A 26,082-nucleotide genomic window follows, 5' to 3' on the forward strand; every position below is an offset into this window, starting at 1 on the left:
TCTTTATCCCTAAACTTGCAGCCTATCCCGTGTTATGAATGCTAGTCATTACCAGCCTTGACCACTGGACACTACCCAGGTGTATTTCTGGGCTATTAGTCAGACCTAATCCTTGTTGAGCTTGACACATCGTTTTAGTAACTGATCCTTATGGCTACAAAGCGTCGATGTTCGCTTGGAAAGATTCAGAAGTCAGTAACGAGATAATTAAGTGCAACGGACACGACTTTAAGACGACCTCGAACATATTCATAACCCTAACCAGACTACGGGCGACATGTTAGGAAAATTCAACTATGGATCTACACAATGTGCATCGATTAAACATGGATGCAGGAGCGAATCTAGTAAGTCATGCTGATTTTCGAAAATCATAAGAAAAGTCAAACAGATCCAAATGTGTGTGGGTGATGCTACTCTATATGCCGACATTGAAACATTTTTCAGGGCGGCTAACAACAGCAGAAGGTGGACTGTTTTCTGAAACCTTCGGTCGCGGAGTCGAATGGCCGTGGTGCTGGATTAACGATAGTTAGTGTAGACTTTAAAGCTTTGGATGTTATCCGAATGGTGCAAAACGTATTGGTGACAAAGGCATCCTTACTTGCATGAACTACACTTCTGGATCCTAGGGAACCCCAAGAATGAAGACCCTAGCACTGCGGTAAAAGCAGGTGTCAGATGTCAGACTCTGAGTGGAAGGATATTCAGACGAGTATAACCTCATTGCTAAAGCGAGCTTCAGACCCCGATTGAGGGGCATTGAGGCGCGTACAAAGCCATGGAAACACCGCTTCCTAGGTCCTTAAAAGCACTGCGTTTGCCTCTTCCTTCTCAGAGGAACGACAAGGGACGGTGTAATATTCCTTATCCGTACATCTAAATTATAGCTTTGACGTAGCCTAATTACTATTTGCCTAGTTTGTTACACCTATTGTGGGTGTGGAGATAATGTACATCTATAAAACCTCGGGAGCAACGTGCTGCCCGATTCGCCGTCTTCGGTTGACTTCATATTCCGCAACCCGATCATAATACATGACATGGCTCTTTTTGTCCTTTGTTTTTTTGCTAAGGTAGTCTCTGCTGCAATTAGCTGCAAACATAACTAACTTAAATGGAAGCCAAAATGCCTTGAACAACAAAAGCAGAACAACGTTGGCAGCTTTACTAACTCTGAAAAGATGATGCTATACAGCTGGCCTGTCACAGATAATCATATATGCAAATTGCTAAGACAATGAAAAATACTGCAATTGACTTCATTCAAGGAGGCTGGTAACCTACTCATGTCATATTCTGTGGGCTACTACCTTCCGCAGCATGCATTCCTCCCCTCAACCAGCCGAAGCGCTCTCCAACCATTATCGTGACTAGCCAATAAGCAGAATTTGAATGTTCGTCTTTCGTTGCTTGCTCTCAATTTCAGCTCCTCAATTGATTGGGAAATTTTACGCTGACCGCATGGCGAGAGAAGCAAATAAGTCCCGTGGTTTATGCCTTGGGGGCTCCCATTTATTGACCGCTATGCGTTCCAAGTTGCTGCTATTCGCACAGTGAGAGCTCATGTCTTAGGGAATCAAAGTTACAGTTCACCGTTCTAGCTAGCTAGCCTTGCTATATCTGGTTAAGTACTTAGGCCATCACCTTAAATCGCTGGGCAAAAATTTACCAAACCAAAACCTTCAAGACCACTGCACACCAACAAGAGCGCTTAAGACCTTGTTTTCAACCCGCAGTGCCCACCTCGGGTACGCGGACCGCAAAAAGTGGCCCCTGTTTGTGCCCTAGTTTTGAAGGAGGAAAAAGCAAAAGATTTTGACCAGCATGGGGGTCGAACCCACAATCTCCTGATTCCACGGTGTATCGTAGTCAGACGCCTTGCCATTGGGCCAACCGGCCAGACAATTCAGAACACCTTAGGTGCCCGTCTGTGAGAAAATGACTAGGCATTGCCACCTATAATGGCGAGGACCAACTTGTCTCGATTTTTTGGATCCTTTGTCTCCCCTGCTCTTCTCCAACACCCACCAACAGAACACTCAAACCCCAGTAAGCGCTGCAGTGGGAGGAAAATTCCACTCTTTTGTTCCTGTTCATGCAAGAAGTGGCATTTTCGTCATCGTCAGTAGCCAGCCGATGTGACCAACAGAGTGGCCAAACTTTAGCCGGAGCGCTGGTTGGTTGAAGGCAACGCTGCAACCGCCAGCAGGCTATTTCCAACCAACAACAAAACAAAAAACCCTTGTAAATGCAGGACTGCGGCGCGCGCTAGGACGGCCCCTCCTTCAAATGTACCGCCTACCCGTGTCCCTGCCTACACCGTAATCTTCTACCGATTTCCTCTCCCCCCCCGCACCGATTGAACGGATTACCCTCCCCGACAAGTATAGCAGGAAACGCAACAGTGTGGGAACGGCCACTCTATGGGTAGCGCACGCGAGTCGCTGTCGTCAGAGTCTTGATGGACGAGATGGCTGTTGAGCGGAGGACATCGGTATGTTCACTGACTGGATCCGTCCCGCCTAGCTGGGGCATCAGCTTGCGAATAGCATCATGACTTCGTACACAGAATCCAGACTATGACGAGTCCATGTCTGATGCGGACTCCGCATTTGGAGAGGTAATGTTTGGTCAATACCCATAATTGATCACAAGCACTCATTTCGAACAATTAGCCGCAACCTTCGTTGATCTCTTTGAGGTCCAGCATATTCAATTACCAATTCGAAAATGGTCGCAGGTACCATTCAATGAGTGAAGGCAGTGAGTATCTTCCTTTCACTTACCTTCAATCGTGTGTTCGTGTAGTTGACGACGACCAGAATACGCATACCCAAACGATGATGTATGCTTCTATCTCAAAAGTCCCTTTTTTTCTGCTAGCTGTACCCGGTCTAACAAGCATATTCTTGCAGCTAGAGATTCGACGTTTAGGTGCGTATCATCATCTAAGCCCAATCACTGGTTCTAATGCTTACAAATTACAGAACTTCAACATCACATATGGCTGATTACATTAGATGGGGAGTTGGCGTGCAATCCAGCCAAACATCTGGCAAAAAGGGTTTTGGACATGGGAACTGGGACTGGAGTCTGGGCTATTGACTTTGGTAAGTCATCTGCGAGAACAACCTAATAAACTGCGGTTTACAAGCTTGGCAAAACTAACACAACTCACTAGCTGATGCATACCCTGGTTCTGAGGTAAGCATGCACGTCAGTCCGGGGGATTCACACTAATCTAATGCATATCCAGGTTATCGGGGTGGACTTGAGCGCAATTCAACCGCAATAGTGAGTTTGGTGCAGGAACGGAAGATGCCAAAACTAACCTCCTTTGATCAGCTTACCATCAAACTGCAGCTTCGAGATCGATGACCTTGAGAAAGACTGGCGTTGGAGCCATCCTTTTGATTTCATATTTTGCCGGGCCATGGCAGGCAGCTGGTCTGATTTCCCGTCCATTATCCAGGCAGTTTACGAGTACGAAACCCTACACCCTCTTTCTGTTGAGCTATGGCTACTAAAACAGGATATAGCAATCTTAATCCGGGAGGTTACTTCGAAATCCAAGACCTCGAACTGCCAATGTGCTGTCCCGACGGAACCATTTCAGCAGACTCCGCCATCTGGCGGTGGCACAGAGTCGTCGTTGAAGCCGCTGCGGAAATGGGTCGACCCCTCGATTACGTGCCAAAAAGCATCCCGCACTTGGAACGGGCAGGCTTTACAGAGATAACCCATCGTGTTTTCAAGTGGCCGTTCAACAGCTGGCCACGACACCCGAAACTGCAGGAGATCGGTCGGTGGCACTGCCACAACCTCGAAATGGGCCTCGAGGCTCTTTCCATGGCTCTGTTGACAAGGGTTAAGGGCTGGGATCCGGCCGATGTTACGGCACTTTGTGAGGAGGTGAAGAAGGAAGTCAGGGATACAAATATGCACGGGTATTGGAACATGTGAGTCCCCTCCTTCCATTACACTGATGAATATATCCAGTTGAGAGATCCGTCGTACTCACACCCGTATTAGTCATGTAATCTACGCGAAAAAGCCATGACGGAGCTTTCAGAGGGCAAACAGGACAGTGTAAGAAAGGGCTAATAGAGCAGCTGCTGTACCACAAACCGCAACCATATGGACTCGAGGAACGCATCAAGAAGACTTTTCTTAATGATGAGATGACAGTTACTTGTTTATGCTAGCAATCATTCATGCATCATTTAGCGGGCTCAAGAAATAGACACCAGCAGTGTTTCAAATCTCACATGACAGTTGTTACTTTGGGGTTCTGATTTCTATACTTCCTCTTGTCCAAGTTGAAATAGAGATAGGTGTTCGGTGTAAGCATTGACTGCTTGCAAATAGCCCCGTTCGGGAGGCTCATTCAGGTGACATTAAATCCGAACCTTGAGCCAGTAGGGCGTGAATTGAAGGCCGTAAATCCGTAATCGTTACGAATGAACTACTGTAGCCTAAGTAGCTAAGTTCAGAACTATGTAATAAGGTACCAAGAGATAACACGGCCCGAGATAGTCACATAAAATTTTGCGTATCTTGATTAGTTGAGCGCCAGTCATGATCAGTCAGGTAGTCCGCAATATGTACTATATTTGATAATTTAAATAGCAAACAAATTCTTAGTATGTCCAAGTAAAGTGAAGATGCCATCATCGGCTGGTTAGGCATCCGGCGATATACAAACAGAAACCCATCACCCATAGTATTGTACACATTAATCCAGGCACCCAATCATTGCGTAGCAGCTATGGCCACTAATTACTGCTCGGGCCCGTCGATGGCGGGCTGCTCCTCTCTCTTGACGCGCCTCATCTTGACGCCGCCACGAGCCGCCCAGTACTGGTCAAGTCTTCTCAGGACCTCTTCCTCGTTGTTGTAAGGCTGCAGCGAGGCCATGAACTGGATCTTTCGGACGATGGCGTCGCGAGTGAAGTCGGCCGCGTTAACGGGGACAGCCCTCCATCTGCGCTCCATTGGGTCCGCGAACGAGACCTCGGGGTATCCGAGATCCTTGAGGGCGGTGACGTTGAAAGCTGCCATCATCTCGTGATCCTCGTGGATGAGATTGTGGCAATGGAACATGTAGACGCCGTCCCAAGGAGCGTAATGGGCCTCCACGCGGACGGTCTCGCCGGCATCGAGCCATACAACATCCTTCAAGCCAGCCGCCTCGTAGTTCAGCACCCTACGGTCCTTACCAGTACGGCTGATGATGCGGAAGTCGACCAGGTGGACGTGGATAGGATGAGTCCAGCCGCCGCCGCCGTTCTCGAACTCCCAGACCTCGACGGTGCCGCGGGGAACGTTGGCGAGAATGCGGTTTTGGACGTCGCTGAAGCCAACACCGTTGATCTTCCAGAGACCGTTCTTGCGGTGGAACTCGAATTTGCGGTCAACGCCGTTTTGGCGAGGTGGGAAGGGAACGTCACGGAGCTTGGCAGGCACAACAGTGGTATCAACTACAGCCCGGTTGCCGACCACGAATCGCATGACCTGGTTGGTGAAGCCGAAGTCCTTGTCCTTGCCAACATCTTCCTGGTTTCTCAGGGTGATGTTTTGGCCAGCAAACTTGGAAAAGTCAAAGACAATTTCCCAGCGCTCAGCCATGGAAGTAGTGAGGGTAGTCGAAGTCTGGGGGTTCGTGAGCAGACCGGCATCCGAGGCGATCACCTGGAAGGGGATGTTGGCGCCACCGTTCTGACGCTGGAAGTAGAGGATGAAGGATCGGGAGACGGCAGCGTTGAGGAAACGAAGGCGGTATTTGCGGGGTTCGACCTTGAAGAAGGGCCACGGCTGGCCGTTGACGTGGATGACGTCTCCGTACAAGCTGTCTGTTTCTCCCGCAGGAGAAAAGAGGCTGCCGTCCTTCTTATACTGCTTAGAGGCGAGCACAAGCGGGATGTCATCGACGCCGTAGGTCGAAGGGAGGTTGAGAGCATTCTCGGCAGGGTCTTGGACGATGTATGCACCGGCCTGGCCAAAGTAGGCGTTCACAGCAGTCTGCGTCACAGTCAGCAAGAGATCCTCGTCACCGGTTGGTGAGAGATCGTGAAGCTTACAATATCGACCGCGTGGTCGTGGTACCACAACATACGGGCGCTCGCGCTATTGGGGTAGTAGTAGTCCTTGTACTGTCCAGGCTGGATCAGATCTTCAGCCCAACCATCCCAAGGTGCTCGCTGTAGGTGAGTTAGCACTCGGTTTAAACTGAAGGAGTTTGTTAAAACTCACCGAGGGAGAACCGTGAAGGTGGATGGCACTGGGGTTCACGGCCTTGTTGACGAATCTGACGACAGTCTGACGCCCTCTGGGCACCAGAAAGGTAGGTCCAGGGGAGATACCGTCGTAGCCAACCAACGTAGCAGGCCCCAAGTTGGGGTAGACCTGCTGCTTGAAGGACTTGATCTCGACCTCGTAGTAATCGATTGGTTTGTTAGTGACTGGGTTAGTCACTTGGCTGGTCTATTGTCAGTTCTGTTTCCGATATCATGGCAAACTTGTTGCTTACAATTTGGGCTGCTTGACCGGCGGGATTGGCAGAGGGAATTGGTAAAAGAACCTGTACTCGGGGCTGAGCCAATCCTTAGCCATTGACCCCTCGAAGAGGGCCATTATGGCCAGGGCATGTGAAGTTTTGAAGAACATCTTGAATACTCCGGAATATTTGACACGAGGGAAGCAGGGTGCCGTTGACAGAGAGATGCTTGCCTGGTGATCCAAACTAGAATTATGGGAGTGGAATCAAACTTATATATCTTGATATTAGCCAAAAATGCTATGGACGAACGTTTCGGATTTCAGAACAGTTGAGATCTCCCGAGTGGCGTCGCGAGGCCGTCTAGATCATCGTCGCCATGGTGTGCTTGGCCGAGCCAGTCCGAACATACATATGTACGATAGTCTAAATATGTTCACTAGCGCGATCAGACACCGCAACTCGGCAGATACAGCAGAATTTTGAACAACCAAAGATCGGTCCAGACTTTGCAAGAGCCGGCAATTGATCGCGTGGGCTGATAAGCGCTGTGCGCAGTACGGGCACAGGATGCCAAGTTCAGCCGTGCCTGAGTCTGACAGGACTCCGGCCGCGCACACCCTGAAATGCTTGATATCAGTAAGCATTGCCAAGTCGGCGTTGACGCAAACCAACCCCAGAGTGTCGAGCAACCCGAGAACATGGTTCAGCTGCCAATACGGCGGACATCTTGGTAGAGCTACAGCTTTTTTGGCCTGTGGGATTAGCGTCTTTGAGCGTTTCCAAGAAAAAGCGCAAGGTGAGGCGTCCGTTGGTCTTGGCATCTGAAGTCTGAACGGGAGATCGCCCAAACAATAGTAGTATTAAGCTGTACCCCGGCACGCGGAGATGCAAACATCCCCGAACAGAGAAGCCCCAGATCCTCATTTGGAGCCTTATTCGATCCTTGGTCCCCGATTTGCGGCCAGAGCACATGGGCTGCTGCAGCAACGTGGACTGAGGAAGAGCGGCTGAGGGATTGCATGTCACCCACAGACCAGATCATCACAAATAGATGTTAGCTTTATAAAGAGCTAGTATATCAATTCCATAGGTTTGTTGTAACACGTGTATGGCGTGGTCGATTCAGCCACTGTTTATGTTCTGATTGAGTTTCTCGTATCACCTAGATCACATCATTGCTTCTGAGATATTCTAGGTGGATCATTTATCACCACCGGCAGGCAACTAATCTTATCTCGAGCCCCTGACAATTGGCATGGTTTAGGGCACTTGTGGCGTTATTTGGTATAGCTGCTTCTAGCAGATGAGCCTTGGACCATTAGAAGGCTCGGACGTCTCCCTGAAACTGGGGGAAGATCGCGCGCGCGTGGCTACTAGGTTTGGCGGATGGACTCTGGGCTGGAATAATATCCGAAGAAGCGCATGGCTACTTACGAGATTGTTGACTTTGTTTTTTGTATGACAGGGGAGTACTCCTGGCAGGTTTCAGGAAGAGACTTGTTTAGAAGGATGAAAGCCTGCTGAGCTTCGGACAGAATCATGACCTTAAAAACAGAGGCAGACGCTAACCAAACCTTAAAACCTGGGACATTGCCGATTACCTAAACAATAGCGCTTCTATACACTTAATCTCGGGTTCTTCTTCAGCCAGTCAAGTTGCGAGCCTTCACAAACTACATGGCACAGTACGGATACATGGGCCCATATCCAAAGAGCGTGGATGGCCCCCTGATAAAATAGACAAAAGCTCAGACCCCACACCTCTAGGGCCGGAAATCAATCCGAACCGCCTACCGCTCCCGGTCCGATGTCCAGAGGGCGCATGCTATGCCGTGTCTTTGCCGTTCTTTTCTAATTCGATCCCAGGGGACAACGATACTAAGAAATAGCAAAAAGAGGGGCTCGACCGGGGATCGAACCCGGGACCTCTCGCACCCAAAGCGAGAATCATACCTCTAGACCATCGAGCCGATGCGCTTTTCCTTATTACATAAGAGCGGATGTGAGAGTCGACGCTCCATTTGCGTTATATAAGCCGTTACAGTAATGACGAGGTAGAATTAGCCGCCTAGTCTCATATCACCACGCATGCTTCAGTGAAAACGAGCCGCATCTTCCATCGCCGCGTTATGGCCTCTCAATCTTATTATTTTCCCTAAATCCTAATTTTCGCTACCGAATTAACCGTTATCCCTAATACCTGTGCATACCCTAATTAGCTTTTCTGGGCACACCACATATCTACATGTGTAGACTGGTAATGCTTGCTTAAATTAAGAAAGTCTAGCCAGCTAGGGGCCCCTTCTCAATCGCATGCAAAGACTGAGTCACTTATCGAAACTCGGGCAACTGCAAATTAGGGCCCATTCACAGGCTCTGTTATGTAACTTGTTATTCCCGTCAAGTTCGAGTGCATCATTCGGGGCTAGACATTTCATAGTGGCCTGATGATCGAGTCTACTTAGAGAGGCAAGCCAGCCGTTGGCGTGTACTGACGTGTTCGACAAGAACTTGACTAAAACGAAGCCACCCTTCGTCGAATGGAGGGGGTTGTGACGGCTCTAGACTGATCGACTGACGTTGACGAAAACCAGCCGCCACCGAGAATTACTCCAGCTGCCGCTACAAGTCGCATGTGCCGTCGTTCAAGCCGGCCGATTGCCGGGAGAAGATATGAAACATCTTGTCTATGGTAGCTAGCTGCTGCTCGGGGACTTCTCTTAATGCGGGTCATGTTTATTCAATCAATGACACGATCGTCAAGGTATTTCCCAATAAATGACGAGCCTAATGAGTCGCATCGTCGCAACTGTGCAAAGTTTTTGCAGTAAAAGCCAATCCCCGAAGAAGAGGAGCCTGATCCCCATTAATCGCCAACAGTCGGGGCCGAGGCCGTCCTCCGCGTGGATCTCTCACCGATACCCGCCCGGGACGGCTGTCGGCCGGCCGGAGAAGAACACCCGCCACCATCAACCAATTTTCCTATCAACTACACCACCGACGCAGGCCAAGTTCCCCATCCGCAGCTCCATCATCGTGATCCACTCTTAGGGCCCCTGGAGCAGTTTTTTTCTTGTCCCAGATGAACTAGCTTGTGCCGGCATCATGGGGACATCTAGCGTGCCCCATTCCCCGCGAAATCTGTTCGCTGCCGCCGAGAGGCCTTCGATCCCAGGTTGCCGGTATGGCGTTGAGCTGTCTACAAACTCTGGGTTTTTTCAAGCATGGAGGGACCTAGGATTGCGATGGCCGATAGTTAGGAGTAAATCTTGATCCATCCTGTCAAAGGAAGATGAATCGCCGGTCTAGATCGCCGTGCCGCCCTAGAAACGTAACTATTACCCTCCCCGGCATGCTGCCAAGTTAGCGTACCCTTGTCCTCCCGATAACACGGGTGCCAAGGCGGCTGGCGGTGCGGCTTCTAGAGTGGTCGGCTTTGTGAGTGGTATGTCCTCGAAACAGCCGCTGCCCCATCTTATAACCTGCCCTTATCGCTTTCAGATCATACATGAACACCATTCTACTCGGCCGCTCATCTGAAAACAGCTCCAGAACAGACTCGTTCCTGTGGCCGTTTTATGTGCTCAGTGACATCTTTCAATGACTTCACATCCGATCTTTCGGACCCAACTGTCAGCATAAAAAATATCAGAACTTTTAAGATTTAAAAAGACTATGGCGCCCAACAAAGCCTGGGCGGTGGTGGCCAAGGTACTTGGTATTGACCTTGAAGCCAGCACTCGGCATCAAACAAAGGAACTTCATGAACACGTTGCGAAGAATATCTCGCCATACGAACCGTACTACGAAGAAGACCCAACCGTAAAAGAATGGCTGCTCGAACACGTACCGACAAAAGACGGGTCGATCCGTTATGCCAAGAGCCTATTTCCCTTCACCAAATGGATTCTGAGGTACAACACTCGCTGGCTTATGTCTGATGCCATTGCAGGTAATACCAACTTCAGCATTTCCGTGGTATCAACTAAACAATCACCAGGTGTAACTCTCGGGCTTGTGGTCATTCCCCAAGCCATGGCATATGCTCTGCTTGCACGCCTGAATCCCGAATATGGACTATATACCTCGTTTACCGGTGCTGCTCTCTACTGGCTATTTGGAACATCCAAAGACATTGCAATAGGCGTAAGTCCATCTATCAGTCCTGATCTATCCATTTCTAACCGACGCCCAGGCAACAGCAGTAGTCTCTCTCCTCGTCGGCAAGGTCAGTGCGAAAGTCCTCGAAGAACACCCCGGCGAATTCGCACCTGAAGAAATCTCCAAAACACTCGCTTTCCTTGCCGGTGCAGTCCTACTCGTCTTCGGCCTTCTCCGATTAGACTGGATTATCGAGTTTATTCCTCACGTTGCCATATCTGCTTTCGTCACTGGTGCCGCCATCACAATCACCCTCAGCCAAGTTCCTTCACTTCTCGGCATCGACGGTGTCAACTCCAAGGCTGCGGCATACCGTGTGTTCATTGATACTGCTCAGAGTCTACCTCGGATCAAACTGGATGCCGCTATTGGGCTAACGGCTCTGGTTTTGCTGGCACTCATCAAGTGGTACTGCGAGCGCATGGCCAGAACACAACCAAAGCGACGACGTATGTGGGAAACGCTCTGCTCTCTGCGCATGACGTTTACGATTCTGCTATATACGCTCGTCAGCTTCTTGGTGAACAGAGGACTGGGTGCCGGGGAGCACAAATTTCGCATCACGGGAACATTGCCAAAGGGTTTCACCCACGCTGGCCCACCGACGCTGAGCCCAAAGTTAATCTCGGCGCTTCTCCCAGACCTCCCTGCCACGGTGATCATTCTTGTGATTGAACACATTGCTATCGGTAAATCATTCGGCCGCATCAACAACTACACCGTCCAGCCTTCTCAAGAGCTCATCTCTATCGGCTGCACAAATCTCTTTGGTCCTTTCCTCGGTGCCTACTCCTCGACAGGATCCTTCGGCGGCACCGCCATTCTTTCCAAGGCCGGGGTAAAGACACCTCTTGCGGGCATCTTTAACGGAATGATTCTTGTCCTTGCCCTTTATGCTCTCACTTCTGTGCTCTACTACATACCCATGGCAAGTCTAGCGGCGCTCATCATTCACGCCGTGATCAATCTGATTACCTCCCCAGACCACATCTTCAAATCATGGCTCATGTCACCGCCTGACGTATTCATCTACTTCGTCGGCGTTTTCGTTTCAATCTTCACCAGTCTAGAAAATGGCATTTACGTCACCGTCGCCATGTCAGCAGCCCTGCTTCTCCTCCGTCTTGCTCGGGCGAGGGGCCGCTTTCTAGGTCGCGTGCGTACTCACCGCCATCCCGATCGAGGCTCTCCTGAGCAGATCGAATCGGATCGCCACTCCGTCAGCAGCTCTGAGACCCTTCCTCACACTCAACCCCTTGCCTCTCACCACTCTGCCGGACGAGACGTCTTCTTGCCTCTCGATCGTAAGGACGGCACCAATCCCGCCGTCCAAGTAGGAGAACTTTATCCCGGCGTGTTTATCTATCGCTTCACCGAGGGCTTCAACTACCTCAATCAAGCACAATACGTCGACTCCCTCATTCAGCACGTCACCCATTCGACACGTCGGACTACGACCCCTCACTATGATCACCCAGGCGACAGACCTTGGAACGAGATTGTGCCTCTGCCATCCTCCGGAACCGACTCAGAATCACAAGCCTTACCCAAGCCACTCCTCCGAGCCATTATTCTTGACTGTTCTGCAGTCAATAATATGGATTCTGGTGCTGTCGAAGGGCTCATTGATCTCCGCAACCAGCTCGATCGCTGGGCGGAACCCGAGCCAGTTGAATGGCACTTTGTCGGCCTTCAAAACAGATGGACTCGAAGGGCCCTGTCTGCCTCTGGCTTTGGGTGTCCTACTACAGGGAGGCTGGACACTTGGGAGCCTGTATTTACTCTTGCCGAGCTGGCGGGTCGACCTCACTTACTCGATGAAGGGGCTTCGACCGCCAAGGGGTTGCACACCAAACATGATGCAAAGAAGTCCTTGTCTTCTGCTCTGGAAGATGGTGTCTTGACTTCCGCAGAAGCTGGTGCGCGCAATCTTGGCGCCGTGCTTGGAATAAACCGCCCGTTTTTCCATCTCGACTTGACTTCTGCCGTTGAGAATGCGGTGAAGAATGCGGCAAGCAAAGAACATTGTCTTGAGGGATTACCTCATTAGTTTCTTTTGTAGTGATTAAGGAGTATGGAGTGAGAATACCCAAGGGCTTGATTCGGGCGTTATAGGACAAGATTGAGAAAGATTGATGACCCAGGACATGAACGCTTACATTTATAATTTTATCGAAGGACTTTATCATAGGTATAGACAGAAAACAATTCAACTAGAATCTAATTTAATAGTGTATACTCTTCATATTGGTATCATTCCATGTGTTGTAAATTGATCATACGAATCACTTCTTTTCCCACTCATTCTTAGGATCGAGTCTCAAGTCAAGGAGTAGCGGACCATAGCCGTCTTATCAGGTCATCATCTCATTAGGTCATACTTCTACAGATGTTGTACATTGAACCTTTTTAAACCACGGTTGTAAAGATCTGCATCAGACCCTTACTCTCCCACTTCGCTTCAATGCCAGGGGCAATGTAGAAAATGTGGCCCTCCTTGACATCGAACTTCTTTCCGTCTGCCTCCAAAGTACCCTCACCACCAGTGACGATGGCAACAGCGGGGCCGTCGCCCGCCTTGATGACCTCGCTGGTGTTCTTCTCATCGAGCTCCGTCCGCAACATGTCAAATTCGCTCAGCGGCGGGCGGTACACCACCGTACGTCCCTGAGCGCTCCTGGAGCTCGTCTCCGCAGGCAGCAGAACGTCATCCTTGCTGTGAGCCTTGAAGGTCAACGTCTTGCTGAACAGGTCGATGTTGTTCCGATCACCGGGTGGGCAAAAGCCGGTGTTGAGCACGTTGTTCGACCTCGCCATACACTCGACAATGTCTCCAGACAAGTACGCGTGAATCCCGTCGGCGGGGATGTACAGCGCCTGGCCCGCCTCCAACACCAAGAAGTTCATACACAGCAGTGCGACTAGCGTGCCAGGGTCTCCCTTTCCGTACTGCTCCTGCAATCTCGGCAGCAGCTGCAACACGTAGGCGTTACCGCCAAGTTCTTCTCGAGGAGTGTCGCCAAGGGCCTTGGCGGCCTTTTCGACGGTCTCTTCGTCAGCCAAGAGAAGCCGACGAGTGACCTCGCGCAGCGTCTCGTCGTTCCAGGTTTTCGTGCCGTCCGGGATGAAGTCTCTCAGAGCGGGGATATTGAAGATGGGTGAAATGCTGTCCAGAGGCTTGAAACCGGCGAAGACCTCGAACTTGCCCAGCGCGACGGCGATTTCGGGCTTGTGGTTCGGGTCAGTAAAGTTGTCTGGGTCCTGCTCATGAAGCTTGCTGGCAAGGGACTTGTTGGGGTGGATTTGCAAAGGGAGAGCCTTGGCGATGGAGAGAATCTGGTTTCGTGTCAGAAAGTTATCGCGTCGCGGTATTTGAGGGCCGATTAACTCACCTTCGGCAGATACGGGAGCTGAGCGTCAAGCTTCTCAATCACCTTCTTTCCCAACAACTTCTCCTTGTTCTTCTGCAAGACATCGCGCAGCGGCTCGCCTGTCTCAAGAACCCGCGCGGGGAAATCCGGGTAGTCACCAAACCACATCTCAGAGTAGGCCTCATCGTCCTTGATTTTGAAGCCGGTGGGAGTGTTTTCGCACAATCGCCCCGCAAGGGACTCGCGACCTTTCTTCCCCCAGTCGTAGTTGTTGCATGTTCCAGAGAGCTGGAAGACGGTACTTGGTGAACTCATGATGGTAGCTTTGGTTTCTTTTATGAATTAATCCTAGTGTTGGCGATCAATGAATTAAGTCTATGGAGGACAACAATAAAAGATCAAAGTGAAAGATACCAGTCAGCTGGTTTTAATCGTGTCTGGCATCTCCCATCGCATGATACGGCGCTTGGATTTCACAAATGTGACGGCCTGTGACGTCGGGGGATTGACGCAAGAGGCTCGTCATAGAGAAGGCCCGGCGCGATCCCCGGCCCCACTACGCTGGAGCTCGGTGGGCCGTGGCGAACTAAAAGCCGGGCTTCACGTACTAGACTCCCGCTGCTCCGGATTCTCTGGTATTCCATAGGCTTTGTGGGTGTATCGGACTTTGAAGATTTACCATATGCTGACAATTGTAAAATAAATTACAAACTTAGCTTCAAATGTACATCGAGGAGGTAGGCGATCATCCTGCAGTCACTTAGTGCCACAAATATACGGGACGACTTGTTACCAACCATCGAGTGCGATAAATAGCGCGAATATTTAACCGGACATGGACGTAAAACTGTTTCAATCAGATTGAATTTAGGAATCGACAAGTCCTATCTATTAAGAAGACTATCCTTCAACTCCCCATCGCATAAGAGTAAGTTGTCTTGTGTGATGGCGATGTATTACAACTAGGAATCTAATACGTGACAACCCTCAGACCAAACGGATCCTTGTATCCCTAGCATCCCGAAACCCATCCCAGACATCATGACCAAACAGCCTTCCTGTACCTACTCTCTCATAAATATCGTCACCGCTAACCGCAGCACCTGCCACTACATTTGTTTTCCGAAGATATACGACGTTGTAAACATCATGCCATGGCAGTAAATTACCAACTACGTTGCCGCCATCAACACCCCGAAGGGTCGATAGAAGCAACGCAAAGACCTCGACAGAATTGTCGCTCTTCGATCCATCAACCTGGAGTTCTGGATGTTCCACCGATGCATAGCCGACGATATTTTCAGGGTATGAACGAAGACTAACGGTGCGCCATTCAAGCCCCTCATAAGTCGACTCATCCGGCGCAGGCCTATGGATAATCTTTTCCATGGCTCGTACGTCTTCTTTTGAATCGAAATAACTATGAATGGTAACAGGTTGGAGAGGCGCTTCAAGATAGAGTATCACGAAGGCGCAATCAGGACTATACTGATCAGCTGGTTGAAAATCCCAAGTCGTCTGGCGTAGTACAGAAACCGGATTGTCCTTTGGACGAACAATCCTGGCCTCTATAAGTCGGCATTGGTCTTCAACTTGAATCTGGGTGCCAATACCAGGGACAAGGCGCCAAATCTTGCCACGTTGAGGAACTTGAGGCCAATCGATCTTTGTGCTGATCGATGCCCATGACCATGTTGGGAATTGGTCGTTCCTATCATGCGGAGGCCATCCGATTCTAACCTGTTCCCATAAGAGAGCACGACAGAGACCAGAAAGCCACAACCCACAGCCATATTTATCAACAGAGACTTCCGTACTGCCAAAGTCATGCAAGCTTTGGTTGGCGAAGAGGGCATCTCCGAATTCTTTAGCAATACCCGCCAAAGCCACCATTCTGTCCGAGTCCTTTGTGAGATTTGTCGCAGTGTATGTCTTGACTATCGTCTCCCAGCACGACAGCGTGCTCTCAACCGTTGAGAAATTGTACCTCATTGACATCTTGACCGCAAAGGTGTTGTTCATCAAGTTTTCCTGTCGCTCGTGCGAAGAGAGCTCCGTGAGCCAGTCATCAGGTGTTTTCCCCGCACCTGCAACGGTAATTCCATCAGCGGTTCTAGGGGCCATGGTCTGACACTGTAAGATCGGCCCTGTGTGCGTGAAGCACAAGATACGTCGACTTAAGGACCATTCTTGATAGACCCATCCGCGGGAGAGCAAAGCCCCAAACGCGACTTGTTTATAGTAGCTCTTTCCACGCTTGTCTATTTCTGTTGGCTGCAATAATATTTGTCCGCTTTGAATACCGTACCTATCGTAGTATGGCAGACGTAGTATTGGGGGGGCATCTGCCGTGTTTCGACGTTGGAAGTACCCCTTCTTTGCACTATGTGCGGTAGCGGCGATCGTCAAAGTTGCATTCTGGTAGTATGCGGCCATTTTTACTGCCTCCCGCTTCCAGTCACCGTCTAGGTCATCTTGGACGATGCATATAGAGTCTATCCAGATATATGGAATGCCAAGTATATGGCAGACTCGAATCGATTCCCGGAAAAGACGTGAGAGCCCTTCTATGCCATTCTGAATTCCTCCACCACTGTGAAGGTTGGACTGAAGCGTCCGATGTTTTTCTGTCCGTCTTGTCCATCGATGACTCAGTGTAGCATATGACCCCCGTTGCCCTGGTGCTGTTATTTCGAGACGAGCATCCACAGATCCATCTTCTCTCTCGAAGATTCTGACCAAGCGTGTCGGTAGAGGTGCGTCTCGAGGGTCAAGACTGCGACAGCCGGAAAGGGTTGCGGCGCATTTTTTATGCCCTTCCTTGTCCTCGATACACTCGTTGAGTTGCCTCTTGATAGACTGCATATACTCATCGTTCATCATGTTTGTATAATCCATGATGCTGCCGGCAATGTCTCCGTTGGTGTGAGGGGGTGTTCCTTGTCGAATTCGAATCAGTTGTGAACCTCAAATAAGGCTTACAGCACGCTAAATATTCACCTATATCCGCCGCAACGTTGAAGTCGATTACGCTGGACGCGGCCTCCATCGAGTCGCTACCTATCACGACAGAAAGACGCTGGACCCCCAATGCACGAGGGTAATCGTTAGATTCCTGGCAGTGAAGTTTCATGTGAACCCAAAGTGGCGAAAATACGCGCTCCCATCCTTCTAGACTCAGCAGATGGCTGAATCCTCGACCCTTTCGCAATATCTCAACCTCTTCTGCGATATTGACGCCAACATGCTTGTATGCTTGGGTTGAAAAAGATTCCATCAGGAAGCCACAGAACGGGCAGCCCCCTTTGGCGTTCCTGATCAAGGTTTTCAATGGGTATCCTCTCCATGCGCTCGGCTCCCGTGTCCATGCCTGCACGTCGAATCGCTGGCACATCCAGCATAGTTGCATTTTGTGTTATTCGCAGGACCCAAATAACACCATCTGCCATCATCTTGTCCAGAGAATTCCAGTGTTGTGTGCTCCCCTAATCTCTCGAGGTCAAAGACGCGTTTAAGGCGCAACCAAAATCAGGCTGTAGACGTTCATGTCTGTCAGCTTCCGGTATCGAAAACAAGCGCCGCGCCACTTTGTTGCAGGGTTGTGCTATTCTTGGTAGGCTGAGCCTCGATACACTATTGGCCCGTCACAAATCATGCAACCACAGCTGCAGGCTGAAGTGTACAAATTCACAACACAAGGCTTGTATTGCGGGTGATATTTCTTACATTCTGGTCCTCGTTATTCCTGCCCAAATTGCTCTGTCTGCGCATCACATGATTCACTTTCATTTCTGAGGATTCTCCCATTTCCGCCACGACGTTTCGCCCCATCCATGGCCCAACGTCCGACTAAACATGCAGACCGAAACCGCCGCCATTGGAAATTCTGCATGGAGTCCGATTGAGAGAAGGAGAGCCCACATCCTTCGGGAGCTGAGAGGGATTCAAGTTCTCTATGTTGGCATGGGGAATCTTTTCCTACTCATCATCTTCACCGCGACCATGTCTGGATACATGACCAGGCCCATTGCGCCAGAAGACTGGACTCCCGTCACACGTCTCACGGTCGATGAGTGGAATGCCGACATTAGACATTCGATATTGCGACTTCCCATATCGTGGATTATTCCGATTTTCACAAATCTTTATCATTTCTATTTTTCTTTTCGCACCAGTCATCGATACAGTAGGACGTTAGCTGCCTTCATCGCAATAGCTGTGGATGTTTTGGCATGTCTCGCTCGTTTTCCGATATGGGGGCCTAGGGCGGCGGCCAACATTGAGGGTACTAAGAAGAATGACCTTTTACTGTACATTCTCTTCATCACGACCATCGTTTTTGTCATTGTAGACGTTCTCTGGAAGTTAGGCCTAATTGCGGTGCTGAGAATGCTACCCACTTCTTGGAGAATTCCAAGCCGATATGAGCCGACGACGCTCGATCGCTCCTTGAAATTTCCAGACATATCATACGAGCTCGCCCGGCTGAGTTCTTTGTCTCAATCGAAAAATCCTGCCAAGAAAGCATCGGGATTTCAGAAAGGACGGGTATGTCAAAGCACCCCAAACGGCGTGCCGGCTTCATGGCCCTTGAATCTGCACTCCTTTTGTTCCAGCTCGCTAAGAATTGTAGGTAAAACAGACAGAGAGAGTTAGAAGGAGGAGAAGGCAACTTCCTGTCCTTGAGGTAAGTCATCTTCCATCGCATATTTCCGGGTACAAACAATTCGACTTTTACTGACTAGTATGCTGTTGCCTTGGATTAGATCACACAAGAAGGACCGCAGCTTCACCCACGGATTCGTCATTGGTATCATGCCCCTGATTCCTACGATACCTTCACGATAGCATACACTGCGTTTGCAGTACTTGTGATTGTTTGTGAGATAGTTTTCCGAGTCTGCTATCCTTGCAGCCAGCCCAGGTACAGGTAAGCTTTCCAACAGCACGCATGTAGGTCATGATCATCGGATGGTGCCAAGCTGACATATAAGCTTTTCGTTCTTAGCTGTGCGCTGATGTTCTTTAATCCATTGCCGCTCATCAGCTGGGTTGTGGTTATGATCCTACTGGTTAAGCGCCGGGTCCATATACATGGTAGGCTGCTGGGTCCAATTACAAGTGCAGACCTGCTGTTTACCAGTTGGGTTTCAAGTATGGCACTTCTTATGCATGGTGGCTTTGGGAGCTTTGTATCTGGTTATACGAGAGACAAGTCTTTCCCAGCGTTAGCGAGAGAGTTTAGTGTGTATCTAAGCTTCTTTTGCGGGTTGGCCTTTGGCCCCTTTATCGTTTTCAGGCGTCGGTCCCAGAAGTTACTCGAGGTTTTGGAGAAATATCTAGACTAAACATACAGTATAAATGGTTCAGTCAGAAAATGTTTAGTTAAGAGAGAAGACTAGACTGAGAATAGGCTTATTCCTATTCACTGACCCTCGAGTCTCAAATACCGACATGAATAAAGGGCGCCCATTTCAAGACGTTCGCCTGTTCCCCACAAGCAAGTCTGTACTCGCTGACAGCCTCATGGAGCGGTTTTGCAACGTTGACCTGACGGCCATTTGCAACAGACCCCTCAAAGATGCCAAGCTTTGTGTAGAACCTTCTCGCAACTTCCCCAGCTGCAGCATCGTCGGCTCCCCACATAGTTCCGATGACATGCTGAAAGCCAAGTGCCTGGAAGGAGTTGGCCAGGTGGATAGCTTCGCCCGCAAGCTTACCGTCTGTCTGCTCGGCTGTTGAGCAGGCTGAAAGGTAGGCAACAAACCCCTCTTTGAGATCAACCTCTCCAAGATCGGCTATCGTCAGATCAGCGGGCTTGCCATCCTTTACAAGAAGAAGCCCGCTTTTGTTGGGGTCTCTATCGATTGATGCGCCATGGCACGCGAAATGCGCAAAAGAAAACCGGGGTATTTCTTCGAGAACAGTTTGCGGGTCGGGGTGAGCCAGGTGAAGCATCTTGCTTTTGCCAAAAACTGCATGAATGGCCTCTTCCTCATATCTGGTGTTGAGATGGCGATGGGGAGCCGGATTAGTAGACATGGTGACTAGAAGCATACTTTGCTCAGTGGAAGACATAGGCGGCCTTTCTCGGCCATACTTCAGAGCCTTGAGTGATGAAATGTAAGAAGACGTGGTTCGACTTGTCACGTTTTCGTTTGCATCACTGCCGTAATTGCCTGCTGCATGAAAAGGCGCTTTTCCTGCCAAACCACTCGTAATCCACCACAAACGACCTGACTGAGTGAGTTCTGTGACGTCTAAAATCGGACGCACTGCAATATCCCAGAGCCAACGGAGGCCGCTTGTAGGTGTAGTATCCGTTTCTGTCGGGCCTAGGGGTATCGAAACCGCATTTCTTCGAGATATGTTCCCCATTCTGTCAAACACAGCAATGTGTTTTTGAAGAGACTCATGCGTCATACTCTGCAGATGCAGAGATTGGATGCCATTCCTCGTTATAATTATGGCGTCGCTGCGGATTTTCGACACATTTATGATTACAATCGGTCCATCGCTTGCAAGCTGAAGTATCTGGTCGGCGTTCAGCGGTAGTTGGAACTGCTCGAATCCTTTTAACTGCCTGATCGTTTCTTCCAGTTGGGCCATTTCTTCAAGAAGAGACTGTTGAAGAGTCCTGGCTCTTTGAAAATTGCCAGCTACTTTGAGCTGACGCGTCGCTTGGGAAACTCGAACCTTGATATCGTGATACATACTTGCGAGCTCTGGATGCTGCCTCTCCAGTTCAGAAATATCAATCCTTGAACTCATCGTGAGCCCCGATACAACGCAGTTTGCAGACTCCAGAGACTGGACCGCCTCCCAAAGAGGACGGCCAAGAGCTAAAGAAACAGATGCAGCGAGACTCCCAAGGCCGGGGACCTCGCGCAAAGTTTGCTGCAGATCTTCTGCTGACGCCGCTTGCAGTCTGCTGGGAGTCAAAAGCCCAATGGCGTTTTGCAACACCTCATTGGCCTGTTCCATATGTCCGTCTTCCCAGTGCAGAAAACCCGCTTGAAGGGCTGACATGATTCGAATCAACAGTGGTGCAGTCTCTGTTTCTGCCGCCTTGGTGAACATGTCGACGATTTGTGGGAGCATTTTCGGGTCCTCGACAATATTGTACCTGGTTAGAAGCATTGAAGCAATATTTTTGCGTCGCTCCCCAAGGTACCAACTGCTGTTCTCAGTGTCTGATAAGGCCTTCTCCCCCAACTCAATAGCCGTGTCGAGAACATGAAGATGATCCTGATCTGCTCCTCCGCCGCGAAGAAGGTTGTGCTTGATCTCCCACAAATGTGAGAGATTCGCAAGCAGGTTCGAATCGCTAATCACGAAGCCGGTGTTTGACTCGAGGGCACGTTTCAATAGATCAATACCGTCATCTGCCCATTTGGAGTTCTGCGACATCTTGGCCATTGACGCCATCCAAGAAGAGACTTGGCTGAGGATTAGAGCTCCGTTTTCTGCTTGGGGAGGAAGGATATCAAGTGCTCGTCGACCGGCGTCTAACGCCTCTTCGAGAGCCTCCATGGCCAGGCGCGGATTCGTTTCGCGGTACCTTTGGCTCTTTAACTCGAGGATGGAGCCATGAGTTGACAAACAGTAGGCCTGTGTCACTTTGTTGTATCGTTCATCGCCCAACTCGGTCAGGAGAAGCCTCGAGATCCTCAACGCTTCGTCTAGGCTGTTTACATGCCCGGTCACCTGGAAGTGCGATCTCAAAGCCGTTAAAATGCTATCATACTCTCGGTCCAGTCTGGAGTCTTCGTCGAGTTTCGCAATTGATTCGTATCCCATGGATATGGCTTGCTCAAGATGTTCAAGGGAACCCGTGGCCTCAAATCGAAGGATCATCAGATACGCCAAGTTCGCAAGCCTGGTAGTTTCATAAGATGCCGCAATGACGCCAGGCTCACCCGCCTTCTTTATAAAATCGATTGCACAATCGATGCTTTGCGCAGTCCGGTCGTAGTTCCCTCTCGCATACATTATCTCACAGAGATTGTGGTTCGCTATTCGCCAATAAGGGCTTTCGCGTTCGAAGCATGCCAATACGCGCTCTCCAAAACTCATCGCAGCGTCAAGGTCTTCGACTTTATTTGTATGCCGGAAATTCCCTAGAAGTGCGAGAGAAAGATTGTTGAAGACAACCCCTCTCCTCGTATCGTTCGGCGATAGCGCTTCCGCAGCGTCCCGACCGGCTCTTACGGCCTCAGCCACGTCATTCGGGTCTCCAGACATTCTCCATTTCGCATAGTACGCCTTGCATTGCTCATCAAGTTGGGCTGCCCAATCTGGATGGTCCGGCCCGATGGTTTCCAAGTTGGCCTGCATTTGGTTGATGACATTTTGCACTCTTTCAATGTAAGGGTTGTCGGTGGCTGGGGAATGATTCTGAGGCGACAATGAGTTTGACATGATGGCCTTGCAAGAAGTTGATCGGGACCAAGTTAGATGGTGGAAAGACAGGCATAGTCAATGTAATAGGCAAAGCACCCTTTGGGTCTTCGATGAACAAATATGCGGGATTCAGACCAACAGCGGTTCGCCACTGGGTTGCCTGTCTTCTATTCGTTAGATGGTTAACAGGCCCCCTGTAGTTGCCTCGTGGTGACAAGACAAGTCAATTGGACGTGAGATATCTTCTGCATGCGCCTCCTTCGTCATGTCGTTATCCAGCCTGTCACGAGCCACGATTTCAGCGCATTGCTGCCCACGTGCAAGATGTCTCTGTTGCCTGAAGAGTCCTCACAAATGGGAAATGGGCAATGTAGCTCTTGGGCATTAAGGCGCTCTTCGCCTCGGTTGATTTAGCAATATTCATCTCGGTGTTAACCCTTTTATGTTTCAAGTCATCCTAACTGGTTCCAAAATGCCATTGTCCATATACAAGGTCAAGATGCCATCAGACTCGATCACCAGATGGGCTATATTGATTGGTATAAACCGCTACCATGCAGGGAGCTCCAGTATAAACTTGGAGGGATGCATTACAGACGTCCAAGAAACCAAGTTATTTCTTCAATCTAGTCTTCAGATTCCCGCCCAAAACATCGATGTTCTAACGGCTTGTGTCGACGGAGAAGACGATACTCAGCTCCAGCCCACCAGGAAAAATGTCATTGAAGCAATCCAAAATCTTCCCAAAAAGGCAAAACCGGGCGACTTTGTCTATATACATTACTCAGGCCACGGCGACCGGCTTAAGACAATATACACCGACCGCAAAAGAGAAGGCACATCATATGATGAAGTCCTCTGTACACTAGAGGAGGACATCAGAGATGTGGAGTTCGGGGACCTCCTGGAATCGTTGGGAGAACAAGGCCTCTTCGTCTGCGTGGTTCTGGATTCATGTTTTTCAGGCAGCGCAACACGCTATCGCACAGATTCAGGTAAAGTTCGCTGCAGAAGTGTTGCAGTTTCTGCAATTTCCGCAGAGATTCCAAAAGACGAGTTGTGGGAGCCTTCCGGAACTCGCGGTGGCCAGCGCAATATGACTGCCCTGCCGTCCTGGTTTGACCAACCCAAGAGCTACAACCTCATCGCGGCATGTCAGCCAGACGAATTAGCCAAGGAAATCCCTCGCCACTCTAAGAAATATGGGGCACTGACTTACTATTTGATTCAACTCTTCCGATCGTTCCAATCCTCAAAGACGCCGGTTACCTACGATAGGTTGCTGCAGATTCTAGAGCCAAAAATCCGGTCAAAGGGCTTGAAACAGCGCCCGATGCACCTGGGGAATAAGAACCTTGCCATTTTTGGAACATCAGAAACGACCCAGGCTTTTCCCCATGGTATCGTGACCAGCGTGTCATCGATAACTTTAAAGATGAAGACAGTCAGGTTCACGTGCGGCAGCGCTTCTCAAGTCGGTCTCGGAGATCTTTTCAGGATTTACAGTCCGACTCAAGTATACATGGGTCTCGTTCTGCCTAGTCCGATTCTTGCTCCAGAAGTTGTCATCAAGTCGGTCGGGCCACTTGAGTCAGAAGCGATTCTGCATAAAGGAAGTCTCGACAATGTCAAAGTAGGCTGGCCTGCCCAAATGTACCGTCGGGCGAAACGCTCCGTTGTCGATATCAAGACAGCTGGAGATAAAGTCCCCAGACAAATTATGGCATCTTTGAAGCAAAGCTGGAAGGAGCTCGTCGATCCTTTTTCGCCGATAAGTCTCAGATTCGGCAAGGCGTCTTCCGCACGAGAACTGGATTTCACTGTCCATGTCTGGGACGATTTGAGTCTTCAGGTTTTCGACAAGAGAGGCCAAAAGATTCCCCATCTTCCTTCGGTAAAAATAAGTGATCAAGTTGGGGTGAAGAAGTTGATGTACTTGCTCCGGCATTTGTCATCGTACCGAATGGTGGAAGAGATGACTGGTAGCAACCAAAGAAACCCACCAGGCTTCAAGTTTGATGTTCAACAGATTGAGCAACTGCCTCATGTTTCTGATCCCGAAAACTACCTCTCTTTTTGGAAATGGAGGTTCAAAAACAAAGGATCGCGAGTCCTTTTCATTACCATCTTTAACCTCAGCTCAGGTTATGGGATCCATCAGCTACATCCTAGTCAAAATGGTAAGTCGGAACCAGTGGAGCCCGGAGTGGAGGTTTTGGGTGGAATTGGCATCACAATTCCTTCCCTCCTCCAAAACGTTTCTTCCAGGTCAGGCTTCCAAATGAAAGATAAGATCAAGGTCTTCGTTACTACAGAGGGAAGTGACTTCAGCCATTTTGAAATGGAGGACCTGACAAGCGATGTGTTGACCGGCGGAGGAAGAACAGCAAAATCGTTGGCTCTGGAAATTACTTCGTGGCACGTTGATGAGAAAGAGATCATATCAACCATATGAGCGGCCGAGCTTTGTTTGTATTTGCTTTGTTGGTCAAGGAGTCTCTGGGAGACCAATCACCTGTTATTTTGGTTCTGGATTGTACACATAGGTACATCATTATGGAGAGATATCTTGATCGAACACATAGCATGAGCGATTAAGTCATAAATTGTTTAGCAAAGAGGGAGTGCTAAACTAGAAGCGAGTACATCGTCCATGTTAATCTGACTAAACGCCCTGAGCGGCTGTCAGAGGATATTATGGCACAGAGTGAAGAGGTTAGAAAGTAGGGGTTGTGATGGTAACTGCATTCATCTCTGGCCTCTCAATCTATTGGAATAGCCGGAACTCCGGGTTGAAGTGGCTCCGTCGCCGGCAGTCCTGCCGGCACCCGGGCTGCCCACGTGACGGGCAGACCGGCTAACGGCTATAAGACTAACAGCTACTTCCCCCAGCACTTCTGCTAGAACTTCTTCCAGATAGACATACAGACAGAATATAGACCAGTTCCCCCATCAGTTATCCTACTTCACGGGTATCCTGTGATACCAACACAATCCCCTTATGGGATCGAAAGCCCCTTCTTATAGCTCCCATTGGCCCCAGGTTGGGCACTAGTCTCTCCGGCATTATACCGCCCGTGTTCCCTCATCCATCGTATCACCTTCTGACCACCGACCTCCGATCCCGACCCCCGAACACCGATTTCCCCGATTCCGCGCGTGACAAGAACGCAGCCTAGGCCAAGTGGTGAAACTACATGTTGATGGCTTTATCCCCAGACTTGTTGGAGCTTTACTGCATATAATTATAGTCATCCGGTTTCCAAATACCATTTCAGTAGGCTAAACTTCAAACAGCTGTAAGTACCGGCCGTCCAAGTCAAAAGCCCCATTCAACTCTACGGCGACCACAAACCCGTTGTACACGCGCTAACAAGAACAAAGTGATATTTAGATTTAATCATCGCTACTAATCTAATGTCCCTTCCTCTTTTCCATTTTCACTTAAGAAAGGCTCGCGAGGAAACGTATCGGGTTCTCCTGACACTCAATCGTTGGCATGAACTCCAACAACAGCATCCTAGACACTAACTGGCAACCTTACAATGAGGTGGTGTCCGTACTATTGTACGTTACACTCAGGACTTATGAACGATACCTTGAATAAATTTAATCTCATTGTGACCATTCATCAATACTGGTACT

At 49.6% G+C, this 26,082-nt stretch overlaps 7 protein-coding genes across 7 annotated transcripts; 3 read left to right on the forward strand and 4 right to left on the reverse strand.

Moving 5' to 3' along the window:
* Positions 1 to 2,593: 2,593 nt before the first annotated feature.
* Positions 2,594 to 3,966, forward strand: CTRU02_202571 (uncharacterized protein; the record flags this gene model as incomplete). Its single annotated transcript, XM_070204056.1, has 7 exons — positions 2,594 to 2,623; positions 2,679 to 2,766; positions 2,826 to 2,848; positions 2,999 to 3,124; positions 3,248 to 3,297; positions 3,349 to 3,486; positions 3,543 to 3,966. The coding sequence occupies 7 exons, from the start codon at positions 2,594 to 2,596 to the stop codon at positions 3,964 to 3,966; spliced, it is 879 nt and encodes a 292-aa protein (XP_070062638.1).
* Positions 3,967 to 4,782: 816 nt separating this feature from the next.
* Positions 4,783 to 6,669, reverse strand: CTRU02_202572 (Bilirubin oxidase 2; the record flags this gene model as incomplete). Its single annotated transcript, XM_036719985.1, has 4 exons — positions 4,783 to 6,024; positions 6,084 to 6,203; positions 6,256 to 6,481; positions 6,533 to 6,669. 4 exons carry the CDS (start codon positions 6,667 to 6,669, stop codon positions 4,783 to 4,785), a joined length of 1,725 nt encoding a protein of 574 aa, XP_036588687.1.
* A 3,508-nt stretch (positions 6,670 to 10,177) lies between these two features.
* On the forward strand, positions 10,178 to 12,713 carry CTRU02_202573 (sulfate permease; the record flags this gene model as incomplete). Its single annotated transcript, XM_070204057.1, has 2 exons — positions 10,178 to 10,648; positions 10,698 to 12,713. The coding sequence occupies 2 exons, from the start codon at positions 10,178 to 10,180 to the stop codon at positions 12,711 to 12,713; spliced, it is 2,487 nt and encodes an 828-aa protein (XP_070062639.1).
* Positions 12,714 to 13,072: 359 nt separating this feature from the next.
* Positions 13,073 to 14,349, reverse strand: CTRU02_202574 (mannose-6-phosphate class I protein; the record flags this gene model as incomplete). Its single annotated transcript, XM_036719987.1, has 2 exons — positions 13,073 to 13,999; positions 14,056 to 14,349. The coding sequence occupies 2 exons, from the start codon at positions 14,347 to 14,349 to the stop codon at positions 13,073 to 13,075; spliced, it is 1,221 nt and encodes a 406-aa protein (XP_036588689.1).
* Positions 14,350 to 15,021: 672 nt separating this feature from the next.
* On the reverse strand, positions 15,022 to 17,443 carry CTRU02_202575 (uncharacterized protein; the record flags this gene model as incomplete). The annotated part of the gene is made up of 2 exons (XM_036719988.1): positions 15,022 to 16,973; positions 17,035 to 17,443. 2 exons carry the CDS (start codon positions 17,441 to 17,443, stop codon positions 15,022 to 15,024), a joined length of 2,361 nt encoding a protein of 786 aa, XP_036588690.1.
* Positions 17,444 to 17,889: 446 nt separating this feature from the next.
* Positions 17,890 to 18,968, forward strand: CTRU02_202576 (uncharacterized protein; the record flags this gene model as incomplete). The annotated part of the gene is made up of 3 exons (XM_036719989.1): positions 17,890 to 18,582; positions 18,668 to 18,721; positions 18,801 to 18,968. 3 exons carry the CDS (start codon positions 17,890 to 17,892, stop codon positions 18,966 to 18,968), a joined length of 915 nt encoding a protein of 304 aa, XP_036588691.1.
* A 508-nt stretch (positions 18,969 to 19,476) lies between these two features.
* CTRU02_202577 (uncharacterized protein) lies at positions 19,477 to 22,455 on the reverse strand (the record flags this gene model as incomplete). Its single annotated transcript, XM_036719990.1, has 1 exon — positions 19,477 to 22,455. The coding sequence occupies one exon, from the start codon at positions 22,453 to 22,455 to the stop codon at positions 19,477 to 19,479; it is 2,979 nt and encodes a 992-aa protein (XP_036588692.1).
* Between the last annotated feature and the right edge of the window lie 3,627 nt (positions 22,456 to 26,082).

This window comes from Colletotrichum truncatum, assembly GCF_014235925.2.
Source record: "Colletotrichum truncatum strain CMES1059 chromosome Unknown Contig_0001, whole genome shotgun sequence".
Taxonomy (NCBI): Eukaryota; Fungi; Ascomycota; class Sordariomycetes; order Glomerellales; family Glomerellaceae; genus Colletotrichum; species Colletotrichum truncatum.